This window comes from Miniopterus schreibersii, assembly GCF_964146895.1.
Source record: "Miniopterus schreibersii genome assembly, chromosome: 11".
Classification (NCBI taxonomy): domain Eukaryota; kingdom Metazoa; phylum Chordata; class Mammalia; order Chiroptera; family Miniopteridae; genus Miniopterus; species Miniopterus schreibersii.
Genome location: NC_138111.1, coordinates 2437129 through 2459589, shown reverse-complemented (window position 1 = coordinate 2459589; position 22461 = coordinate 2437129). Strand labels below are relative to the sequence as shown.

Sequence of the window (22461 nt, the reverse complement as noted above, 5' to 3'; positions counted from 1 at the left end):
CGCAGGGGGCCAGCAGCAGAGGCAGGGCGTGGCTGACATGCAAGTGGGGAGCTGGGTCCAAGGCCAATCGCTTCCACGACCAGGGAGGGAGGGAGGAGGGAAAAGGAGCTGGAGGCTCATCTTTACTCCTTGACACCCTGGTCCAGGGCCCACTGTTGTAACATGTCCTGACACCACAGGGCCCTTCAGAATTTAAACCCCTGGGTAAGGACACCCCCCTTTCTGTTTCCTTATTGAAATCAACAAAACAATATGAGCATCTTTGCTGGCACTTTCCAGCTCTCCCGGAAACCCAGTGCCCCACAGCAGGCAAGGGTCGGGAGCAAATGCCACCCAGGACACAGCCACAGGCGGCGGGGCGGGGAGGGAGCGGGCCACAGGCAGCCGCAGCCAGAGAAGCTCGTACCAAGCCGTCCTGGAAGGCGGCAGCCTGCGCACCAGGCCAAGACCAGTCCAGTCCTAATTTCTTTTCGTTTTATTTTTTAAATACAGCTGTGTCATCCCTGAGTGGGAGCTGCTCGGTTTAGCATGTGCGCTGCCCGAGCCCAGCAGCCCTAATTTCTCAGGCGGCGGGAAGCGCAGGCTGTGGAGGGGTGAGGGGAGCCGTGCTGACTCAGTTACGGGAAAGCGCTGACCTGATCGCAGCTTCTTTCACGGCTCCTTCCATGAATCTTCCAGCTCCACTTAGATGATGGCGCCTCTGCCCCAGGAAGCGGCTATTGACTTCGAGTCACACCCGCGTCAAGAGATGCTTAGATGTGACAGGTAAGAAAGGGAGGGGCTGACCACAGCTGATCTCTCAAGTCAAACTGTCAAATTATACGAAACCATTATAATAAAATTAGCTTAACGAAGGGGCTAGAAACCTGGGCTGTGCACCAAGTTGGGCTGACACAGAGCAAGGTGACCTGCAGAGAACCCTCGCTTTGGATTTCGGGGGCAGGGGCAGTGGGCAGGGGGCGGAGGGAGGGAAAAGTGAATGGAAGCAGACTCAAAATATTTCACCCACAAGGTGTCTTGTGGAAGTTTTATTATATAGAGTGTAAAATGAATTGTCAGTCAAATAAAAATTTTTTTTAAAACAACATGCATAACATTCTCCAATTGCCTTTTTTAATAGTTAGACATTTCAAGCATTATAAGGAGAAAAAACCAGAAACTGTAACTTCAGTACATTTCAAACGGAATGTCCCCCAGGTCAATTAAAAATGCAAGAAAAAATAGCTTTAATTCCGTTTTTCTTTCCTTTAAAAATACATGTTATCTGTACAAGAAACGCTACAGTAAACACTGAAAATCATAGCATCCCTTTCATTAAATCAAAATTATTTAATTCATATTGTGGTTAATACTAGATTTATTTATTCATCTAGTTAATTTGACAAATATTAAAAATATTTAAAAGAAAAAAGCAAAGAACACCTCGGAATTAAAAATAGTTACTACATTTTTATGCCTTTTAATGTTCCACAGTGTTAAAAGTTATATCGAATTTCTTTTTAATATTAAAAATAACAGTATTTATATTTCTGAGAGGATAGAGAAAGGTTTTTTGTTTTGTTTTTAAAACAAGCTTGGAGGTCTTAGATACACAATTGCAACTGGTAATGAGACATGAAAAAAACGTATACGAGACACATGAACACAATTTTATATTACCCTTTAGAACTCTAGAAATTATACAAATCCTACAAAATGCCCCTCCCGATCCCCGACGGGACAGCAATACAATTCTCTGTCTCAATTCAGAATTCACATAATTAATTACAATACATAATAGTTCAGTTTTTTAAAAAAATGCAATAAAACCAGACAGCCAAGATACAAGAAATTAGAAGTAAAACATTTAATGAATTGACACATTTAAGAACATTTAAATACTGTTTAAAAAATTTTAAAAATAATTTGTTACATACCACCTAAGACTTCCAAGCCACTTTCTGTTGCAACAGAAACAACTGTAAATAAAAAGACACGCAAAAAACAAAACAAAACAAAAACACACCAGTTGAAATGTCACTGCTATGAGGCACATTCTGGTGCCCGAATTTGCAGATATTGCTCCAAAAAGAATCCCAGAGCTTCCACATTTGAAATAACAAAAAAAAAAATTATCAGCAATTTTTAGTAACTAATTTCCCGATTTTTAGAAAAATTCTGTTAATCTAAATATAGTGTTTCACAGAACAACACAAAGGTTCTTCATCAAAAGGTTTGCAAATCTAAAAACCTCTGTTACAAACAGGTTTTTGCTCACAATGATTTTGGGGTGGACAGGTCGCCGTCCTACTGCTCCTGTGGAAGGAAGGGGAGAAGTCAGCGTGTGGCAGCAAACTCTCAAGGGCTCGGTGGGAGACGACAGGTCACCCTTTCCCTTCTGGCTCTGCGGCAGGCGCCAGCACACACAAGCCAGCCAGTGTCTCAGCACATCCCCCGGCCTCCCCATGAGGGGCTCTGGCCAGGAAAAAAACCTCTCCTGAACAGGTCCTAGGCACCACTTTCAGGAGGGGATACTGGGAAGGAGAGAGGTGAGTGAGCTCTCGATACTTCTCGGTCACCCACCAGCCTGGACACCTATTTCTACTGTGCCCAGGCACAAAAGGCCAACTTGGCAGTGAGGTGGCCAATGAGCTTTGGTCCAGGGCTTCGGGTATTGGACATGCTGTCCCTGGGGATCCGACCTGCCCCAGGTCACCTAAAATACGCCCTGTGGGAGCATTTGGCCTTCTTCCTTACGCTAATAAGAAATCCGTTTTTGGCCTCTGCCTGGACAGAGCCCTCCAGGTTTCTGTGCAGGATGAAGATCTGGCGCTCTGCCTTGCCCAGCCTTCTGAGGGTATGGGCTGGCCCTGCTCCTGCCTCTCACTGCTGACTGAGGGTGAGGGTGACAGCCTGGCCACACCACCCTCTTCAAGAGCAATAGTGGGGTGTGAGCTCCACAGTCCCTACCCACAGTGGGAAGCTCGCCCAGTCATCTAAGCTTGGCACTCTCACTTACAGTTGGGGAAACTGAGGCCCAGAGGGAGAAACTAAGTGCCACTCAGCACTGCAGTCTGGAGCTTGGATTTGAGGGAAGATCGGGCACTTTCTTGGAGGGGCTGCCCAACCAATTCTTCTCCCACTTGGCACAAACTTGTTCTCTCGGGGCAAGGAGGGGCCAGGGGCTGGGCCCTCCAGAACTGGGGCTCGTGCCCCAGGCGCAGGCACACCCAGAAACCCGGGAGGAAGGGCTGGAGGTTAGGGATGGTCTAGGAAGCCTCAGCAGGGCTGGCACTGGCTACACACCTGGCTGTGGGCCTGCGCTTGCCCTAACGTCTGCCCGTAGAAAGCGACCTGCTGTCGGTAGTACTCCGCCCAGGCCATGGTGTAGTCCGGTGGGGAGCTGGCTTGAGGAGCAGCGCTGGCAGCGTGACCTGATGGACAAAGCGACAAACAGGCTTACTGGGGGCAGGGAAGGACTGAGGGGACAAGGACGATGCTCGGAGAAATCCCTTCCCAAAGATGCAGGCATCGGAACAAGTGCCCATCGCTCTCATCAGTGAGGCGGGACCTGAGTGCTGGCTGCAAAAAACCCAGTTAGCCTTTTGCTGCAGCTCGGAGCCCCCCGCTCCACCCCTGCAACTTTCAGGACTCTTTTCAGAGTCCAATTCTCTGCACTGGTCTGCACTGGTCCCCGTGACCAGCAGCTCCCAGCAAGAAAAGAGGGAAGAGGGTGCCTGGCGTGGGTGCGTGCACTGCACAGGGTAGCCAGTCCCATGGCGGACTGGAAACACAGGCCTGAGTGTGTCTGGGAGCCTGGATTTGGGAGATCTGGGGAAGACCAGGCACCTGGACCTCTAGCAGGTGCTCCAGGTGAGGATGACTTCCCTGCCCCCTGACGCAGTGACAAGGTGACTGTTTCTTTGATGGCCTCTGACCTGAGCTCTTCCAACCAGACTCAAGCCACCTGAGAGACCTCCTCCCCCAGTGCAGCAGCTCTGCAACATACACCGAGGACTTAGTCCACATCTGGAATGACTCGCCGGGGTTTGGTTGACGTTGTCAGTGTTCCTTGCCCTTTTACAGAAGACTGGTTCATTTTCTTAAACAGTTCACCACCCTCTCCAAGCGTAGGCTCCCTTCCCCGAGTCCCCCATTGCTCTTCTCTTCACCTGCTCGGAAATGGCCAGGAAGCGCCAGGTAGTGGTAAGAGAGCAGGGAACGAGAAGCGGCTGGCCTGCGTCCTGGCCACACAGTTCTAAAGTGCACCAGGACAGCAGTCCCTGGTCCTCCAAGGAGGTGTCACACCCTTTGGAGTCCAGACAGGGGAGGAAGTGGAGGCAGGCAATGGCTGCACCACACCTCTTCTGACACACACACAGAAGGGCAGACGGGAAGGTGAAAGAGAAAGGTGACAAGGAGCCGTGGACAAGGAGGGCTGCTGGCCAGTGCAGGGGCTCTGTGGCTGGGGACCTGACTGTGGGACTGCCAGTGACTCACTCTGCTTTCTGTAATAGTCTTCCCAGGCCTTGCTGTAGTCGGGCTGGCTGCTCTGCGGCTGGCTCTGCTGGCCTGTGCAAAGAACAAAAGCAGTCAGTTTCCGGGCTTCCGCTTCCCCTTCCCCAGCCCCAGCGCCAGCCCGGTGGCTGCAGGCCCTGCTGGGCACTCGCTTGCTCACCCTGGGCCATGCCCACCTGGAGCCTGCTCCAAGCCCTGAGGCCTGGGAAGAAAGTGGCAGCAAGCGGCTGTGGAGATATGGCAACACCCAAGAGGGTCTCTGCCCAGGCCGGGGTGTGTGTGCAACCAAGACCCTGCGAGGCAAGGGCTGTACAGACTGCTGCCCCTTAAGGGCAACCATCGGAACAGCCTCCACCCCTTTAAACAGGGACTGGAGCTGGGTGTGCAGAGCCAAGGCACACTGACTGTCATCTAAGCTGCCTGGAAGGGCCTTCGAATGGGACACAGAGTCCAAATAGCACCGAGCACACTTTCCCTGAACTGGGCCTTCTGTGCAGAGACTGACAGCTTTCCCTCTGCACAGGTTGAGCTGTAGCCAACACTTGAGGACCTGTCCAGAGCCTGAGCTCAAAGTGGTGACAGAGACAAGGTCCACACACCCAACACAAGCCAGCCCTTTGCCTTTGGGGCAGGAGCAGGGGAGGGACATGTGGGCTTGCTCCTGCCCTCTGCTTTCCTACACTAACCAGCCCCTTCTCCATGCGGCATGTGCAGTAAAGACGGGGTAGGAACAGAGCAGCCTCCGCCTGCCCAGGTACATAAAGAGTGTTAAAAGACAACTGGGAGAGCCCTGGACGGGTGCCTCAGCTGGTTGGAGAGTCATCCATACATCAAGAGACAACGCAGCGACAAGTCAGGACCTTGTTTTCTGCCAAGGCCAGGCTGGCTGTGTCCCCGCCTGCTGAGGCCCCTCCACTGTCGCTGCTCAGTGAGACCCAGTCTGAAGCGCACTAAGGACCCCCCCCCCAGTAGACACATTCTCAGCAAAGTCTTCCACTAGTGGACACACTGAGGACTGGGGTGTGGGGACGTGGGCAGTCTGGGTGTGGGCCAGGGAAAGAGACAGGTAGGAGGGTAAAGAGGAGAGAAGTGCCCCCCCCCACCCCCAGGGCAGGAAGGAGCTCAGACCAGGATGCTTGGAGCAGAAGGACCTGGTTTTGGGGAAGGCTGGGCGTGGGGAATGTAGGCAGCAAACACTTCCCTCAGTCGTGGACAGTGTGGGCAAGCAGGGCTTCTCTTTCAAAAAAGATTTCAATGCCCAAAACCAATTCTCAATTCCCAAGTCCTCTGAGTAAACCAACAAAGCTCAACACAAGACGCAGGCTGGTGAGAAGAGGCGAGAAAGCAGGCGTTGCCGTGTCTTCTTCCTCACCACGGGCACCTCCCAACTCCTGGTGGGCTGGCCGTGGGCAAGCAGCAGGCCGGCCTCTGCAGAGCCACAGCCTCCAGGGTCAGTGTCCCTCAGGCAGGAGGACGTGCTCCCTGGCATTTCAGTGTAAACACACACTGCCCAAGTCGAGGTCCTGTGTTGGACCACGGGACAAATGTGAACCCAGCCCAAGTCACCTCACATTTGGGGTTGCCCTCCAATTGTCAGAACAGGAGGAAACAAAACAGGACAGGCTCTGGAATGAAGTGAGCCTAGTGAAACGGGAATGGTAGGTTCGGGTGGAGTGCCGGTGTCCACAGTGAAGCTCTTTAAAATACTGTTTAACACGCTTCATAAGAAAATATTACAGAAGGGAAGGAAAACCACATCTATGCACTGTCAGAGCTCCCATCCATGCAGTGTCCGAGCTCCCGTCCATGCAGTGTCCGAGCTCGCCATTCACGCAGTCAGAGCTCCCGTCCATGCAGTGTCCGAGCTCGCCATTCACGCAGTCAGAGCTCCCGTCCATGCAGTATCTGAGCTCGCCATTCACGCAGTCAGAGCTCGCTGTCCATGCACTGTCCGAGCTCCCGTCCATGCACTGTCCGAGCTCCCGTCCATGCACTGTCCGAGCTCCCGTCCATGCACTGTCCGAGCTCCCGTCCATGCACTGTCCGAGCTCCCGACCATGCACTGTCCGAGCTCCCGTCCATGCACTGTCAGAGCTCCCGTCCATGCACTGTCAGAGCTCGCCATTCACACGGTCAGAGCTTGCTGTTACTTTAAAAATCAAATCCAAACCCTTTATTTCAGACAACAGACCAGAGCCCAAAGGGAGGATGTGCCCGAGGCTGCAAAGCATTGGTCTCCAGACCCTGCAGGTTTCACCTAACTGTGACCTTGACCAGGGTCCTAGGGCAGCACTTTGCTCTGCTGAAGGGCAAAGAGGTGGCAGCCCAGACCCCAGGTGGTCCCCATGCACAGAGTTGTGACGCTGGCCCTGCAGCCTGGCATGCAGTGAGCACTGTGCAGACACACTGAAGACCACCTCCCAGACAGATCACAGGCCCTTGGAGGGTTGGAGAGACCCAAGGTCAGGTTTCTGTTTTGGTTTCACAGGCTTCCAAGATGGGCTCCACCAGCAATGAGGACTCTAAAGGGCTCAAGGACTCCTAAAGCAACTGGGGCTGGAGAGTGGGAATGGGTTTGATTCCCACAGAACTTCCTCTTTTTGCAATCAGCTTTCTCAGTGATGCCACTCAGCAGAGCTAATTCTCTAATATATGCTTTCTGAAAAGTTCAGGAGACACAAAGAGTCCCTTTCTAAGACGGTGCTGGGAAGAGAGGGAGATGGTCACCTTGTGGCCGAAGGAGAAGAGTGGGAAGGGCACCCAGCAAGCAGGAAACTGCTCAGGAGAGTGCAGGTTGAGGGGTAGAGTTGTAGGCAAGAGAAACCGAGGGACTCAGCAAACCACAGCCTGCAATGTCCAAAGGCCTTTCTGACCCACAGCTCTGAGGACAGAGCAGGTGAGAAAGGTCTGAGAAGGTGGGCCAGGAGGAGAGAGGCAGCCCACTCTGTGCCCACACACCTGGAGGCCAGTGCCACTGCACAGAAACCTCCCGATGGGCCAGAAGGCTCCCTGGATCCCTGGGAAGGGACACCCTGGGCCTGTTGGCAGAGCTGGAAGGAGAGCATTTCAAGCCCATCACCCCCTCGAGCCTGCCCGTGGGGGAGGGGTAGCACAGTCCACCTCCTTGGAGAAACTTACTTGGGACTTGCTGTGTGGGCTGCTGCCACGCTTGGTAGGTGCTGCCCCAGCCCTGGGTCAGAAAGGCCGGAGGACCACTGCGGACAATGAAAGTACCACTTACTCTCCTGTAGGTCACACATCCCCTCCGCTCCTGGGCCACCTCCCACCTATCCCGTTGTCTGTCTTCATTGCTCACCCCCTCCACCCCAGGCAAGCACAATGGTTCCCCTAGCAGTGGCCAGGTGACCACGACCCTAGTCCTGACTGAGAACCCCAGGGACAGAATAAGAGCAGGTCACCTACCTCACGGGGGCGCTGTGGGGGTTTCCATTCACTTTAGCAGCAATGTTGGGGAAGCACCCTGAGCTCCTTGGAGGAAAGGTGCTGACAGAGTGAAAAATCAAGTCAAAGGGCTGAGGACCCAGCAATGGAAAGACTTTTGCAAAATCTCCCCTCAGCCCCAGGATGGGGAGTAGCCCTCAGGGATGCTGGCAGCAACCAGAAGACCCTCTGCTCCTGGGAAGGCTCTCACCCCCACACTGGTCAGTGAGCTACAACAAGCCAGAGGGACCATGGTGAGAGGTACAGAGGAGTCCTGCCCACGCCCAGAACTCCAGGCTTTGGCTGGCCCTCCCTAGAAGTGGCTGGGAGGGAGGACCTCATCCAGTCAGGGTTGATGTGAAAGACTCACTTTTGATGAGGTGTGGCCGGTGGCTGGCTGAAGGGGCTCTGTCCAAAGGCTCCAGGTGCTCCAAGACTGGTACCCTGTCAGGGCGCAGAGGGAACTCTCACTGCCTGTCGGATGCATCTCTGCCCTCTGCCCAGGCTCCCCAAGGCAGACCACAGCTTTTGGGGAGACAGTCAAGTGAAGGAAAGACACCCCTATGGCACTCACACTAGCCTTCCTTCCCCACAGCAGACTTGACTTGCAGAAACGCCTTCTGCCCCTTGAGTGACCAATACCACCACACAGCAGCCAATACTGGCACCACCACACTTGCCCTGGCATGTCACCCTGGGGGTAGGGACCAACCTGCTTGACTCTGCCGTCAATTTAGGCTGGCCCATGGCTCTTTCTGCCATTCTACGTCCCCTTTGAGGTGAGCAGTGGCCAATCTGTCCTCCATCAACACTCCCTTTCTTTATCTGCTTTGAGGTGCCTGAAACTAAAGCCAGAGTCAATGAAAGCTGCCTGCAGGGCTGGCTGCCAGGGCTACACCAGTGGGGGTCCCGGGGCAGTGCTGGGGGAAGGCTGCTGCCCCAGCTGCTCATCTAAGCCTGCAGGGGACACGGCTGTAGGGCCTGAGCTGGTGGCCTTGGTGAGTTCTGCCAGAAGGCTTCCTTCGTCACGCCTGGGCCTGGCCCTGGCCCTGGTACCCCTGGACCCCAACCTTCCCCTCAGCAAAGTGAGGGGAGGTGCCCGCACATGATGCAAGGAGTAAGGAGGTACAGGAGGTACAAGGCTCTGGGGAAACAGGTACCTTGGACGCCCACCAGAAAATCCAGCTATTAGTAAGCCAGGTGGGGAAAGGACCTTGTACGTACGCCAACTTTCTCATCTATGAGATGTCTGGCCACCTCGATCTGCTGAGGAATCCCCCTGATGGTGAATATTCGCAGGTTGGGGTCGGTGTTGGGAGGGGGGTTCCGCTGCAGCTCCACATGTGCTCCTGACTGCTGGTTTATGCTTTTGATGTTCTCACCCCCTGCAGGCAGGAGGACATGAGACAGAAGGGTTAGTGGTAACGGTGGCAAACCCGCACGTTGGGCAATACTCTGCTCCAGGAGACAAGGGAGGGCATTTCCTCACTGCCTTCTATTTACTTCAGGGCTCTCACCTGCAAAGCCAGACTTAGGATGAGAAGCTGGTCCTTTTCTCTGAGCCAGGCTGACACCACAGACACCATGTGGCCCCTGCTGGTCTCCATCTCGGTGTCCCAGCTCCCACCCCAGCCTGGAAAAGGTACTCCCCATCCTTCTCAGCACAAGAGCCGCGAGCGACCTGATGGCTCCTCTATGGCACAATGGGGGCCTTCAGCCTGGCGTGGCCACCGCACTGCTGCTCTCCCTCCCTCCGCAGGTCAAACAGACAGCCACAGGCCCCAACAATGCCTGGAGCCCACTCGGGCCTGTAATATCCCACCCTGTCACTTCTCAAGTCCCTGCCTCCTCCATGGGGAGGGTCGGGGGGACAGGTCTAGACAGAGAGGCAGCCGGAGGATGGGGGTCACAGAGGCCTGGGTGGACCAGGCTAATGAAAATTTACTTGGACTCTTTGAAAAACCCATGACAGTCCCAGTCTCTTAATGAGATTTGCGTAACAAAAGCTCCACCAGCGTAACAGTAGTTTTATTCTTCGTCTGAAATCTCTCAGAACTTACAGATCAGTTCTGCTCAATTTGAGGGGGGGCCAGAATACAAGGGAAACTTGCAGCAGCTTTTGCAAAGTTGGAAAAAGACAATCTGTGAAAAATCCAGTGCAAGGGACCAGGGAGCCCCAAATTATCAAAAGCAATGTCTAAAGGCCAGTCTCAGTGTCACCCCTCCCTGCCCGGAGCCAAAACTAATCTCACATGACATTTGTCATTTCCTTGTAACACATCCACAACCCTTCAAACACACCACCTGCCCTGCATCCCCGCTGAGGGGAGGCCTGGGCTGAACAACCTGCCGAGAAGGAAGTTGAGTAGGGGACACCCCGCACCCCACCACAGGACTCCACAGGGCTCAGGAAGCAAAACTGGAGCCTAGGTCTAGCATCCTTGCTGGAGGCAGTTCAAGCCGGTAAGAGCAGCGCTCACACCAGGTGAAGGAAACTGGGGCCTTCCGATAAGCCCTGTTCAACGCTGGCTTGGATAGTGTGCCGGTTTAGTAGAGGATGGTTTTAAATTTTAAAGTAAATTAATAAAAGAACTGAGCAAACCTTGTGCTCATGATTTTCTTAAAATTCTGTGATAGTTTAAGTGTCCTTACATGTTCTACCTTGAGAACTACCCTTGTCTGGGAATAGCAGTGACTAGAGCAGAAAGTCCCAGGCCCGCAGCTGCTGCCCTTCACTCACAGGTGCATCAGATCCCTGCCCCACGAAAAGTGACAACTTTGCTCCTTGGCAACAGCGTTTTGGGGAGCAACGAAGAGCACAGGCTCGGCGGAGACCTTCCCCGGCCTGCACTCAGGCACCACTCAGCTGTGGCATAGGGCACAAAGGGTGCGCGTGTCTGAGACTGAGACCCCGCAGCCCCACAGCCCCTCTTCCGAGGCCTTGGGCGCATGCTAATGTGAGGAGGCCCCACAAAACTGCACGGGGGGCCAGAAGGAGTTAATTTAAGTTTATCTTTCTTCAAAATGAGGTCACCAGCCTGGCCCATGGTGGCTGTCTATATAACTCATTCAGCAGCTTGCTCCATTCTTCCACCTGATGGGGGCAGAAGCCACCCACCAGTGGCCCCCCCGGCTGGTCGTGAAATCGTAAAGCAATTAATCAAACCTGCTAAAAGGCCTGGCTGACAGGAGCAGGGCTGGCCGCACTGTCTGTCACTGTTGCTGTATTTATCATGGAAATCCAGCAGGGGCCCAGGAGGCACAGCGTCTGTCCAGGGCCGGAGCAGGGGCAGCAGGGCCTGGCTGCGTGTGGCTCCCTCCCCTCTCCCTCACCCCCACATCTTTCCCAAGGAGGAGGAGCACCTCACATCCAGCCCCTGGGTGAGTACAGAAAGCTCCCTACCCCCCCAAAGGAACTTTCCCTGGGCTTGTCCACGCCGCAAACTGGAGCACTGGACACAGCAGCAGTGGCTGTGTCCTCTGCTGTCACACTTTCCTCTAGGCATCACTCAGGATGACTTTGCAGTGGAGAAAGTTGAGAGGCTGTCCTGTGAACACCGAGGTTTCACTGACTATGCGACTGTCCCAGTGAAGTAAGCCAGCTCTGCCAGTGTCCAGGCACTCACATTCACATGAAAACTCCGCTGATGAAACAGCTTTCACAGGCAGAGACCTAGATCTCACTGTCCTCCGGGCATCAACAGAACTGACTCACGCAGTCAAGGTGCTGGGCTGGGTAGTGTGTCTGACCTGTCACATGGGCAGCTAACAAGGCCCATCAGACACTTCTCAGTATGGCACCCTGCCAGCACTGAAAACAAACCCACATTGTTCCTACCGCCTTTGAGCATCTCAAAGACGACACAGACAGGAGATAAACATCTGGAAAGAGCTAAACACACACTGTCCACGGCAGGGTGAGCTCCCCCCACGCCAGCTCGTGGGGACGTGCATAGCGGTCTCAGCTTTCTGTTGGTGGAGACATTCCCGAATCACATGCCATGGAATGCTAGCAGCCCTCCTCCAGCTAAGGGATACCTGCTGATCACAGAAATTGGAGAAACTCCGGGGAGAAGACTGTGAGTCTCCTGCCGGCACCAAGGCCACGTGGAGCAGACAGAAGCTGAGCCACAGACCTGCTCTTGGCGGCCTCCCGCCTCTTGGTTCCAAGGCGAGGCCAGCCCGGATAAGCCAGCCCTGATGGCCTAGAAACCTGCCTGTTCCCACCTTGCTTCTCACTGAAAGGTGGGAAGGAGCACCCCAGCCAGTAGCGAGGGTTTACCTCATGTTCTCTAAAATGCCTGGAAACTAATAAATCAATTCTTACTTCCCTCCACGCAGTGTCTGTTGCTCATGATAAATGTGTTGAAAAGATAAAATCTATTTTCACATGTTGTGTCAATGAAGACCGCATACCCAAATCCAGTAAGGAAAAAAGTGGCCCACCTGTCAGAATGCAACCTTCACTGGAGGAAATGATCTTAACTGTCCCTCTAAGTTCCTCGGAAGCGAGTTAATTTCTAATCAGCCCATCGACAAACACTCAGCCTTTTCAACAACTAAGCAGCTTCAACAGACAGAGTGCCCTCCATGTGGTCAGCGCACATGCTCTGCCCCTTCCAAGAAGACCCATGCAAATGGGCTCCTGTAGAGGGAGCTGATGCCACAGGCCTGGTGCCTTCACTCAAGTGCAGCGAACAGCTTCCACATCATGCTATGGAGGTATGTGACCCACATGCTCTCAGGTCAATAGCTAGGGAGTGAACGTAAAACCCCGGCAGCTGCCGCTTACCTTTGCCAATGACGAGGCCACACTTATCTGCTGGCACCGTGTATGTTATCTCCTGGATGCCACCAGGAGCTCCCATGCTCCAGTCGCCGCGGCCTCGGCCCCGGCCTCGGGCCACTGCGAGGCCTCCAAAGCCATCCCTTTCCTGGGAAAGAAGCAGAGCTCATGTGAGGATTCTGCCACTGCCCCGAGCACAACCCTTCATCTCCAGGGAGGCGATGGTGACAGGATGTAATCAACACCACATCAGAGCCCAAGCATCTTTCCACAGTTCAGATGTGAAGTACTCTTTAAAGACAGACCTTACAAATATCACACGTGAATTACGGAGCACGTGCAGATAAACGCATGTGGTTACATAACAACACAAACAGCCTGAAAAAACAGGCAGCCAGATATAAACTCCTGGGTCTGAAGCCCAGTGCTCTTCTCCCTGGGGCTGCGTTACTGGGCGCCAATCTCCAGGGTCAGAAGTTGATTTTCTTCTCAGCGAGGCTGCCCTTTCCTGGGGCTGACACATGAGGGGCCCACCAGAATCCAGAAACTAGGGAAGAGCTACGACCATCTGAAGTGACGTAAGAGTGACAATGTACGACTTCTGACCCTGCCCTGACCAGGCTCCTATAAAGAACAATTCAGATACCGCTACATGAGAGTCAGAATACCTTGCAATCCAACCAGCACAAAGGGTAAGAGGATTTTAAAGAAAAACAGGTTGTCCCACCCCCCAAAGAGGGAGGGAACAGGCCAGGCTGGAGCGCAGGGTCTTGGGCTGGAGAAGGCTTGGACTCATTCTCAGTCCCCCCGCAGACAGCAAAACCACACCCAGCACCGAACAGAGGAAGTTTCCCTTCACTGGAGGGCAACACATCCCATTCCAGGCTTTGCCCCGAGTCCCTTTGGAGCTGCAGCATTTAAACCTTTTAAATATGGAGGGAAAACCTAGTGGGACTGAGAGCTCCTTTCAATGGGAGGGAGAAGCTGAACAGTTCAACCTGGTGAAGAGACGCTTGGCGAAACCTGCCCACGTCGATTAGGGGACAACGGAATGTTTACCCAAATCTAACCAGCAGAAGACAGGTAACTGGAAGGCTATCTTCTCGCACTCCGCTTCAATGGGACAAATGATAGTACACGGGTGACTTAGAGGCTCATGGTAAACACATGCACAGCCATCTGCTGTGTGTGCAGTGTCCCAAGGACAGGGCTGCCTCCCATCATCTCACAGCCTCTACCGTTCTAGGTTCATGGCCTCTCCCTACTAAAAAGGATGGGAGATCAGAGACTGTTCGGAACTTGTCTAATCCTAAGAACTGCCTGCACCTCTAGCTGAGACCCAAGCCCGTCCTGGATATTTGGATGCAGTACATCTTGGCAGGGTCTAAAAATGTGCTACTTTGGTGTGTTCTCCCAAATGACTTAGGGGACCATCCAGTGCAAAACCCTGGTTGCTGCTGAGACTACTTGGCCTAGAGAAGTTCAAAGGCTCGTGCAAGGTCACCCGGCTAATGGCAGAGCTAGGCAGCAATTTCCAAGGCCTCTTTCTTCACCTCCCATCATTCTCAAGCTTCCTCAGCCCTGTATTCCTGGGGAACGCACCAACCTATCCTGCCGGCAGCTACAGTTGTTCCCCAGAGCTGCCGGCAGCGGGGCAGGTGGAGATGCTCACGCCACACAGGCCCCCACGTGCCGAATGATGTGCACCGAAGCCAGTGCATGAAGACAGCGTTCAGACCTGGAGGACGGGCCCTGGAGAGCTTTCTAAAGCTAAGACGATGTTCTGCTTATAGTTGTAAATTAAGTACATGCAACTGTTTGAAACTTGGCGATCTGCACTGTAGTTCCCACCAATAGTTAAATAATCAGAAAATCTACATTCTAAGACAACAAAGGCAGAAAGTAATAAATGAGCAGGAAAGAAACAGCTGCAGAGCAGCCCCTGGCTGTGCATCTGGAGGGAGATAACTGACCAGCACCGGTTCCCACGATGACTGGAGGGGCCGCGCTGTGTGCTGCCCCAGAGCCTATGTGGCACCGGCCCCTATGGCGAGTGAGGCGAATCGAGAGCCGGACCCACCTGGGCTGTGAGAATAAGCTCGTTGATGACGTGTGCCGCGTGCTGACATCGGTCGGGGGGTCCCATGACCTGTGCAGCTCTCTCTGGACTAATGCCATCGTCTGTGGAACAAGGCAAGAGGTGGGATTAGGAAAGCCCAATTTACAAAAGACAAAGGGTTAGTCTGATTATTCCTACCAGTGTCAAAGGGGTAATAACGTTACCAGACTCGGGGCATCGCTTGGCAGGGACAGGTGTACGGCCACGTCTTTTGCACGGCCGTGCCAGTACTCACGCAATTACAGATGTTTAGAGGAGGTATCATTAAAGAAACAAAACCAAAAACAAACAACACACACCAAGGAAAACAGAGTTGAGTGAGCTATGGCAACAGTCCCCCAGATCAGCCCCCCGTGTTTCTCCGTCTTTAGGGAAACGAAGCGGCAACACTGTAGACAACTCTGCTCATGAAGAGAGCTTGTCTTTACTCAAGACGTTCGCCCTTTTTCACGCCTTTAAGTCGTGTTCAATTTTATGAAATCACAGTAACAAATTTAAAGACAAGTCTTTACTTGGCAAAACTACACACTGGAAATGCTACGCTGATTCCCCCCAATGCGACTGTCTGGAGGAAGCCCTGGGAACCCAGGCCACAGCCTTGGGCACAACAAGGGCAACTAGGCCAGCAGCCCAAGGACAGAAACGGGGGCCGAGGGAAACCCAGGCTGGTGATCTGGTAACAGAATACAGGAGAGAGAGAAAGAGACAGAGCTAGAGCAGGGGGAGAGAAAAGAGCATAGGCAAAGGGGCTACTTACAAAGGCCTTGTTTTGGGAGGTGTTTTCTAATGAAAGGGTTTTTGAAAACAATTGAAACCAACCTGGTTTGAACTGAATCCTCACGCCAGCATCATTCTGGATCTTTTTTATCATCTCCCCATTTCTTCCTATTACAATCCCAACAGCAAACCGAGGCACAGACACCTAAGCAATGAGAAACAACCTCATCAGCGCTTTGGGCAAGCCTGCCTTTCCTCAAGGGGTGTGTGTGTGTGTGTGTGTTACAGTGCATTCTTCGAAGGGATAAAATAAAGCCTATTTTTTCCCTTTTAAAAACAATTTTGTGGTTAATGATTGCATTTCTGTCCACCAAATGTATGCAGTAAGTCTGGGATTTGATCAAAAGTTATAAAAATGAAGTAAAGCAAGAATAAACTTCACACATAAATAAAAAACTTAAAGTGACAAATTTATCTCCTAAATTCTATGAAATAAGCATAAACATATCATACACATTCATTAGACTAGTGGTCCTTTAAAGTATTTTTTTCATTGTGGTAAATTACACATAACACAGTATCTGCCACCTTCCATTTGAAACACGATTCAGGTCACTGAATACACTCACAACACTGCGTCCACACCCCAGACCTTCCATCATCCCCAAAAAACTGTCCCTTAAACAGTAACTCCTGCTTCCCCGGTCCCTGGTAACCTCCGTTCTACGTCCTGTCTCCACGGATCTGCCTGTTCTGGGTATAAGTGGACTCGCACAGCATTTGTTCTTCTGTACCTGGCTCATTTACCAGCATGTCTACAAGGTCTATGCACACTGTGGCATCTATCAAAATGCCACACTCAAGGGTACATTCTGATTCCATTCCACCTCCCCGATAAATCTGCTTCCAAGTGTGATACAATTACACTACATATCACCAAGAAAACGTGGCCTCTGGTCCTCACCTGGGCAGGGGATTAGCTTCAAAGTAAAACTGCAGAACCAGGGCAACGGCCCAGCCCAGGCCCTGGAAAGCACGCACTGGCTCTGCTCACTACGGCTGGCTGTCCCAGGCTGTCCTCACAGGTAAAACAAAAATGAAGTAACTTGCTCAAGGTTAAAGAGCCAACAGATGTGTGGCCTGGGACCTGCGCCCTAACCTCACTTGCTTATTACCTGCAATCAAGCGTACCTCTATACTGCCCCCTCCCATCCGGGAGGGGAAGTCGCCGCGCACACCTCGGAAGTCGGCTTGGTCTTTCTCCCGGATGATCTCTAATACCATTTCTCTTGCTTGCTGCGCAGACACAGATAAAAGACATTATGGAAAACAAAATCCTAAAGAAGACATGGCAGCAGGTGAAATTTCAGACCACACCCTCTGGACGTTGGGCTTGACGACTCAGAAGTGCTCAGCTGTGGGAGAACTCCCTTCTACACTTACTGTATGGCATAGGGGCAGGCCACTGACAAGGGTCGCATGTATCAAATCTTAAATGACGCCTGTTTTTATATTGCCCAAAATGCCCAGATAAGGGTCCACCCTCTTGAAAGCCACAGTAGGGTCAGCACATTTGTGCAGGGTCTGAACTTGATTCCTGTCACCCCACGGTGTTTCCGGCACACCCTTCCTGAGCGAGGGAAGGGCTTTTCTCAGGGCTCTATGGGCAGGTTCCAGGAGAAAGGTGGCCTTACACCAGGTGTCCTATAACAGAAGAGCTCCAGGAAGGTAGAGGGAAAAGGCCAGCCCTGGAGCCTGAGAGTACCTTCTAGCATTCAGAGCTCAAATACCCCAATTACTGACTGGCAAGACTACCTAGACCTGACTGTCTCCAAGGCACACTCAGCGTCTTCTCCCCAAAGGACACACCTGTCAGTCCACACTGCCCACACCAGCCCCAGCCCCGGCCCCACGGGAATCTGCGCTAAGAATCAACTGTACCCAACAACTCAAGGTAATGAGGGAAGCCAGACCGGGTCCTGGTTCCGGAAAAAACAAACCAAAACAACCCTCCCCCCATCCCCAAACAGCAACAAGTCTCAGGACACGTAGGGAGCTCTGAACATGGACGGGCTCAAGGCGATATTATGGGGTTACTGCTATTTTCTCTGGCCTGACTGTATAGCAGGAAGTTCTTATTCTTAGGAGATACCTGCTGTAGGACTTAGGGGAGGAGAGTCATAATACTTCCCACTTACTTATAAGTGGTAAAGCAAAATAAACAAACAAATGCACCCACACGAAGGGCAAAGTGAGAGGCAGGATGAGGTTATATGGGGGGTGGGGTGGGGAGTGTTTGCTGTACTAGCTTTTCAACTTTTCTAGACATTTGAAGTTTTCCATAATAAAAAGTTGGAGAAACAAGAAACACCCCAAACAACAATTTACCCTAAATACAACAGCTTCTCCCAAATAAAAAATGTGGAATACATTAAAAACAAAACAAAACACTAAAAACCTTTCATTATAATTATTTTCCTGCAAATTCATGAAACATCAATGAGATAAGCTCTTTGCTCGGGTATTTTTTTCTACCACAGATAAAACCAAAAGTTCCAGAAGAGAAGGCAGCGGGGAGGGCTGCCAGGAGGCAGGCGCTCTGTTGTCCAGCACTCTCAGGCAGTTTCTTACGAAGAGTCCCCGATATCATCCCATGGAGCCCATCACTGGGCTGGATGAGCCAAGTGAGGCAAGGTTAGAGGCCATCTGACTTTAAAAGCCCACCTGTTCACATTCAAAGGGTCTGAGGGAGGGCTGCAGAAGGGGTGAAGGGCTGTAGTGCTGACTGCGCCTTAGGGAAGGAGCCATTGTAATCACCGGCCCTGACCCTGTTTTGAAACCACTGTTCTACATTTGTGCCTTGAAAAAGCAACACTGATATCAACTTGAGTTCAGCAGATTGAAAGTGTTAAGAACTGGGGGAAATGTGTTGCCAGAGGCTGGTAACCTCCACTCCATCAAAGCCCCAAAACTCCTACAGAGAACAGCTGCTGACAGACTGGTCACCAAGGAGCGTAGTCCTGGAGCAGCTCTAAACGCACCAAAGGCAGGGCAGGCTGCAGCGGGCAGGGAAAAGGGTGTTGGGATTTCACGGGCACAGACACGCCCTGCACCCACAGTCAAGCACATTCCTGCTAACGGCAAGAGCTAGATTCCTGCTAACAGCAAAAGCGGGAGGGTAAAACCACCCAGGTGAAGTAAAACCAAGCCCCTCACTGCTTTCAGCAAATGGGACTGTCCCGTGGCCAGGAGCTCAGAACACAGGACACCTGTTAGGAGGGCACACACATGCCTCATGGGACGCTGGCACCTTTGCTGACCTCCCACACCAGCTGTAGCTCTTGCAAAAATGGGCTGAGAGAACAAGCAGAGAAAAGACAAAGGGAGCCTGCGTCTGAGTTGACCACACGTAACAAGTCAAAAACTGCATCTGATCAGTGCTACGCCATCTAACAAAACCTGCACTCACGGGAATGCTCCAAACATACATGCCTGGGACAGTAGCCACCACCCTCATGTGGCCCTCAAGCACTCAAAATACGGCCAGTGTAAATGAGGGCCTCAATTTTCGCTTCATTTGAATTAAATAGCCACGTGGCTAGTGGCTCTGGCATCGAGCAACGCAACCCTAGATTCTTTCCATTCTTTCCAGGCCCTGCGGGATCCAGTGTCCTTCCTACCTGTACTTTAAACGGGTCTCCAGTGATGCGAAGAGGCTTGTCTGCTCCTGTGGGCAGCGGGCCGTCCTGAATCATGACCATTTTCACGCCCGTCCGCTCCTGTGGAGGCACACACGCCGGTACAGCCCTCACTACCATGGAGGAGCGTACAGGAGGGCACGAGACACTGCAGGGGCCGGGCCACGTCCATGGTAAGACTTGTACCACCTACCACAAGGCACCGCCCTCTGACCTGGCCATGAAGCTGGCCTGAGACTGCTGATGTGCAAACCATGCTAGAGCTTCCAAGTGGGACAGAAACCTCTTTCCACACTCTCCTCTGTCTCCAGAACATCTAAATAAATACATGAGCTCTTCCTATGAGACGCCAGGCCCTCAGCTGAGCACTCAGGAACATCACCTGGTGAGGGCCTGTGCACAGCCGCGTGGGGCCTCTGCTGCATCCCCGGGCTCGGAGGGCTTGGAGGGCTTGGAGAGTAAGCTGCCCCAGAGCTGATGAGTGGGGCCAAAATCTGGATTCTGCGAGTCCAAACCCTGAATTCCTCGAGCCCACACCAGAGTGCATTCACAGTCTGAGGAATGGGCTAGGAGAGTACAAAGGCAGGGCACAACCCTGACCTGCAACTTCAAAAGGAGCAAAGCTCTGAAATAAGTTTGCTCATAATTAATTTGGCAGCAAAGCTAACCTGAACTCACAGAAGCAGGTTTCCAGTCCCCTTCACCAAGTGTGACTGTTTACTCTGTTCAGCGATGGAAGTTTGCATCTGGTTATAGGGTACAGCCGCAAAACTAGCAGCAAATGTTCACAGAGCATCTGCTCAGGGACAGGTTCAGGGCTGAGGGTCTTACTAACATGTAAAATAATGGGTGTTACTTCAGCTTCATTACATGCGAGGCTGGCCCTCCCTGCTTTCACAGGCGAGGACCGGGCCCTCTGAAAAGTGCACACACACACTTTAGCTCGCACAACTAATGAAGGGAGTGCTGCTGGCTCTGGACGCAGTATTTCTATGAGATGTTATGTGATGGTAACAGAGCTTCACTGCCACAACAGTTGCTACAAGTTCATGAGGGTCCCAGGATTGGCTTCATGCCTGGAGTCAGGCCTGGTACAGTAAGTGTTCAGGAAATAGCTGTTGAATGGAGGAACCACGCAGTCATGTGGATGGGGCTCTGAGGGCACTCAGGCCCGTGGCAGCACAGCCAAGTCAGCTGGGGGACCTCAGGGCTATGACAAGACCTCCCAAACCAGCACGGCAAGAAAGGTGATGACCTCTGCTCAGGGTGCATGTACCTGCAGCTGCTTTATGGTTTCCCCGCCTTTGCCGATGACCAGGCCCACTTTCGATGCGGGGATTAGGAGCTCCTGGACTGTGTTGCTGCCGTCCATGTCGCCGTGGAAGCCAGGTCCGTTCCGACAACGGTCCACAATCTGCCCTAGGAGCCGCTTGGCTTGTCTTTGGGAAGGAAGAGAACCACAAGGACACCAGCATTAAAAGAATGCCACAGGCACCCACGAGAGGGGAACAGTACTGGGGACACATGAAGGAGTCAAGGCAGCCCTCCGTCCAGCGCCAGCGCCTGTCCCCATACCCGGGAGGTCTCTGCCATCGCCACGCTACTGGGCTGGAATTTAAAAGCAACGCACGCAGGACCAACACTCGGGCACAGCCCCTTCCAAGCCTGCCCTCTGCCTGAGCTCGGGCCTCACATTCACTCCACAAACACGCCTCTCCTGTTAGACTGCCAGCCGCCTGGTGGAAGAGACCACCTCTGAACCCTCTGCAGCCCACGGTTCCCGACTAGAGCGTGATACACTCAGCAGACATTTGTTAAGGGCAGGAGAGAGTATGAAAAAGAGGGAAGAAAGCAAGGGTTAGTAGTTCTCGTTGGATTCCCCAACTCCAGATTTCTCCTCCACAGCCGATCAGACTGCTGTGACCTGAGCTAAGGCACGAATCACTGGTTGGGTTTCAAAGGGTGGAAAAGGAAGGCGGCAGCACCCTGGCGCAGCTCCTGTCACACACCCGCTTCGTGCTTTCCTGTTGGACGTGCAGGGCCCTGCATTTCCTCGGGATGCTATCTGTGCTGCTGGAGGTGGTGGGAGGAGGAGGGAACGCTACGACGACGTTGAAACTGTACCACGCAGCCTCCGGGGGCACCTGTCAGGCCAATTTCCTTTTCTGCACCAGAATCTCCCCTGGCTGTGACTTGCATTATTTATTCTTCAAATCCCGGGGTACAATCTATTTTTGGTTCCTCTAATAGGAAAACAATTTGGCTACTGAACATGTGGCTGCCCGGCGCACTGGAGAAAGCAACATTGTTTCGTCCTCAAGTTACAATCCGCCTAGGATGCAACAGGAAGCAGGGAGAGAAGAGGAAAGAAAGAGGCAGGAAACAGACGGTGCCCTTCGTGGTCCTGAGTCTTCGTGCACAGAATCAGCCTGTCTTCTCAGCCAGCGGCGTTTTAATATTTTGCTTGTGTACTAGATTAACCTGTGCTGGAAGAAATGCCTGGACTCCAGCAAAACCCTCTCGCCTGCCCTGTAATGCACACCTGCCAGAGTCACTTATTCTGGTTCACTGCTTTCAATGTTACAGCAAACAAGAGAGTTTAAACTCATCCAGATTCCCCGAGAAATGGAAACAATAAAACAGCCCTACCTACTGAGCCAGACATCATCTCAAGCGCCCTACCCCCGTCTGCAGCGCTGCCCAGTGGACTGAAAGGGGCAAGTAAGCAGGAGCTACGCTGGGCATCCCCTTCCCCAGGAGGCTCCTGAGTGTACAAGGCCTCCCCCGGTGCAGGGCTCTGAGCGCGTGTACCGGGCAGGAATGCAGCACTAGTCTTCAGGCTGTCACAAGAATCCCAGAAGTCGAAACACCTTCTGGCCGGTCCATGTGGTCCTGAGTGGAGCAGTGGCCAGGAAGAGCCGATTCATTTGGCTCACAAGTATCAAAAGGACAGTGGGACCACCCCCAGGCAAAGGCTCGGTACCAGGATTCTCGATGGCTCACAACGTGACAGGCGCACTAATCCACCCCTCTCAGGTAAAGGCAGTATTGATGAGGAAGAAGGGTCATGAGGGCACTAGGGCGGGGGGGGGGGGGGGGGGGGGGCGCTGTACGCTTTGCAGCACCTGGGTTATAAAGTAGGTGTTCTGACAGCTGTGAGAAGTTCTGTGGGGTTTTTTAAGAAGGTGATACCTATGTGTTTA

General features: G+C 52.7%; 1 protein-coding gene across 2 annotated transcripts in view; it reads right to left on the bottom strand.

Moving 5' to 3' along the window:
* Positions 1-997: 997 nt before the first annotated feature.
* FUBP3 (far upstream element binding protein 3) overlaps positions 998-22461 on the bottom strand; it is a 48184-nt gene continuing 26720 nt past the window's right edge. For both annotated transcript variants that reach the window (XM_081150960.1, XM_081150961.1), the window contains exons 7-19: positions 20535-20697; positions 19241-19339; positions 16752-16856; positions 15663-15765; positions 14805-14905; positions 12731-12872; positions 9163-9323; positions 8309-8382; positions 7921-8001; positions 7636-7712; positions 4480-4551; positions 3286-3413; positions 998-2295 (exon numbers count right to left, since the gene is read on the bottom strand). In XM_081150960.1, coding sequence (XP_081007086.1) covers positions 2287-2295; positions 3286-3413; positions 4480-4551; positions 7636-7712; positions 7921-8001; positions 8309-8382; positions 9163-9323; positions 12731-12872; positions 14805-14905; positions 15663-15765; positions 16752-16856; positions 19241-19339; positions 20535-20697 — 1315 coding nt within the window. In that variant the 3' untranslated portion in view covers positions 998-2286. The remainder of the gene's footprint in view (positions 2296-3285; positions 3414-4479; positions 4552-7635; positions 7713-7920; positions 8002-8308; positions 8383-9162; positions 9324-12730; positions 12873-14804; positions 14906-15662; positions 15766-16751; positions 16857-19240; positions 19340-20534; positions 20698-22461) is intronic.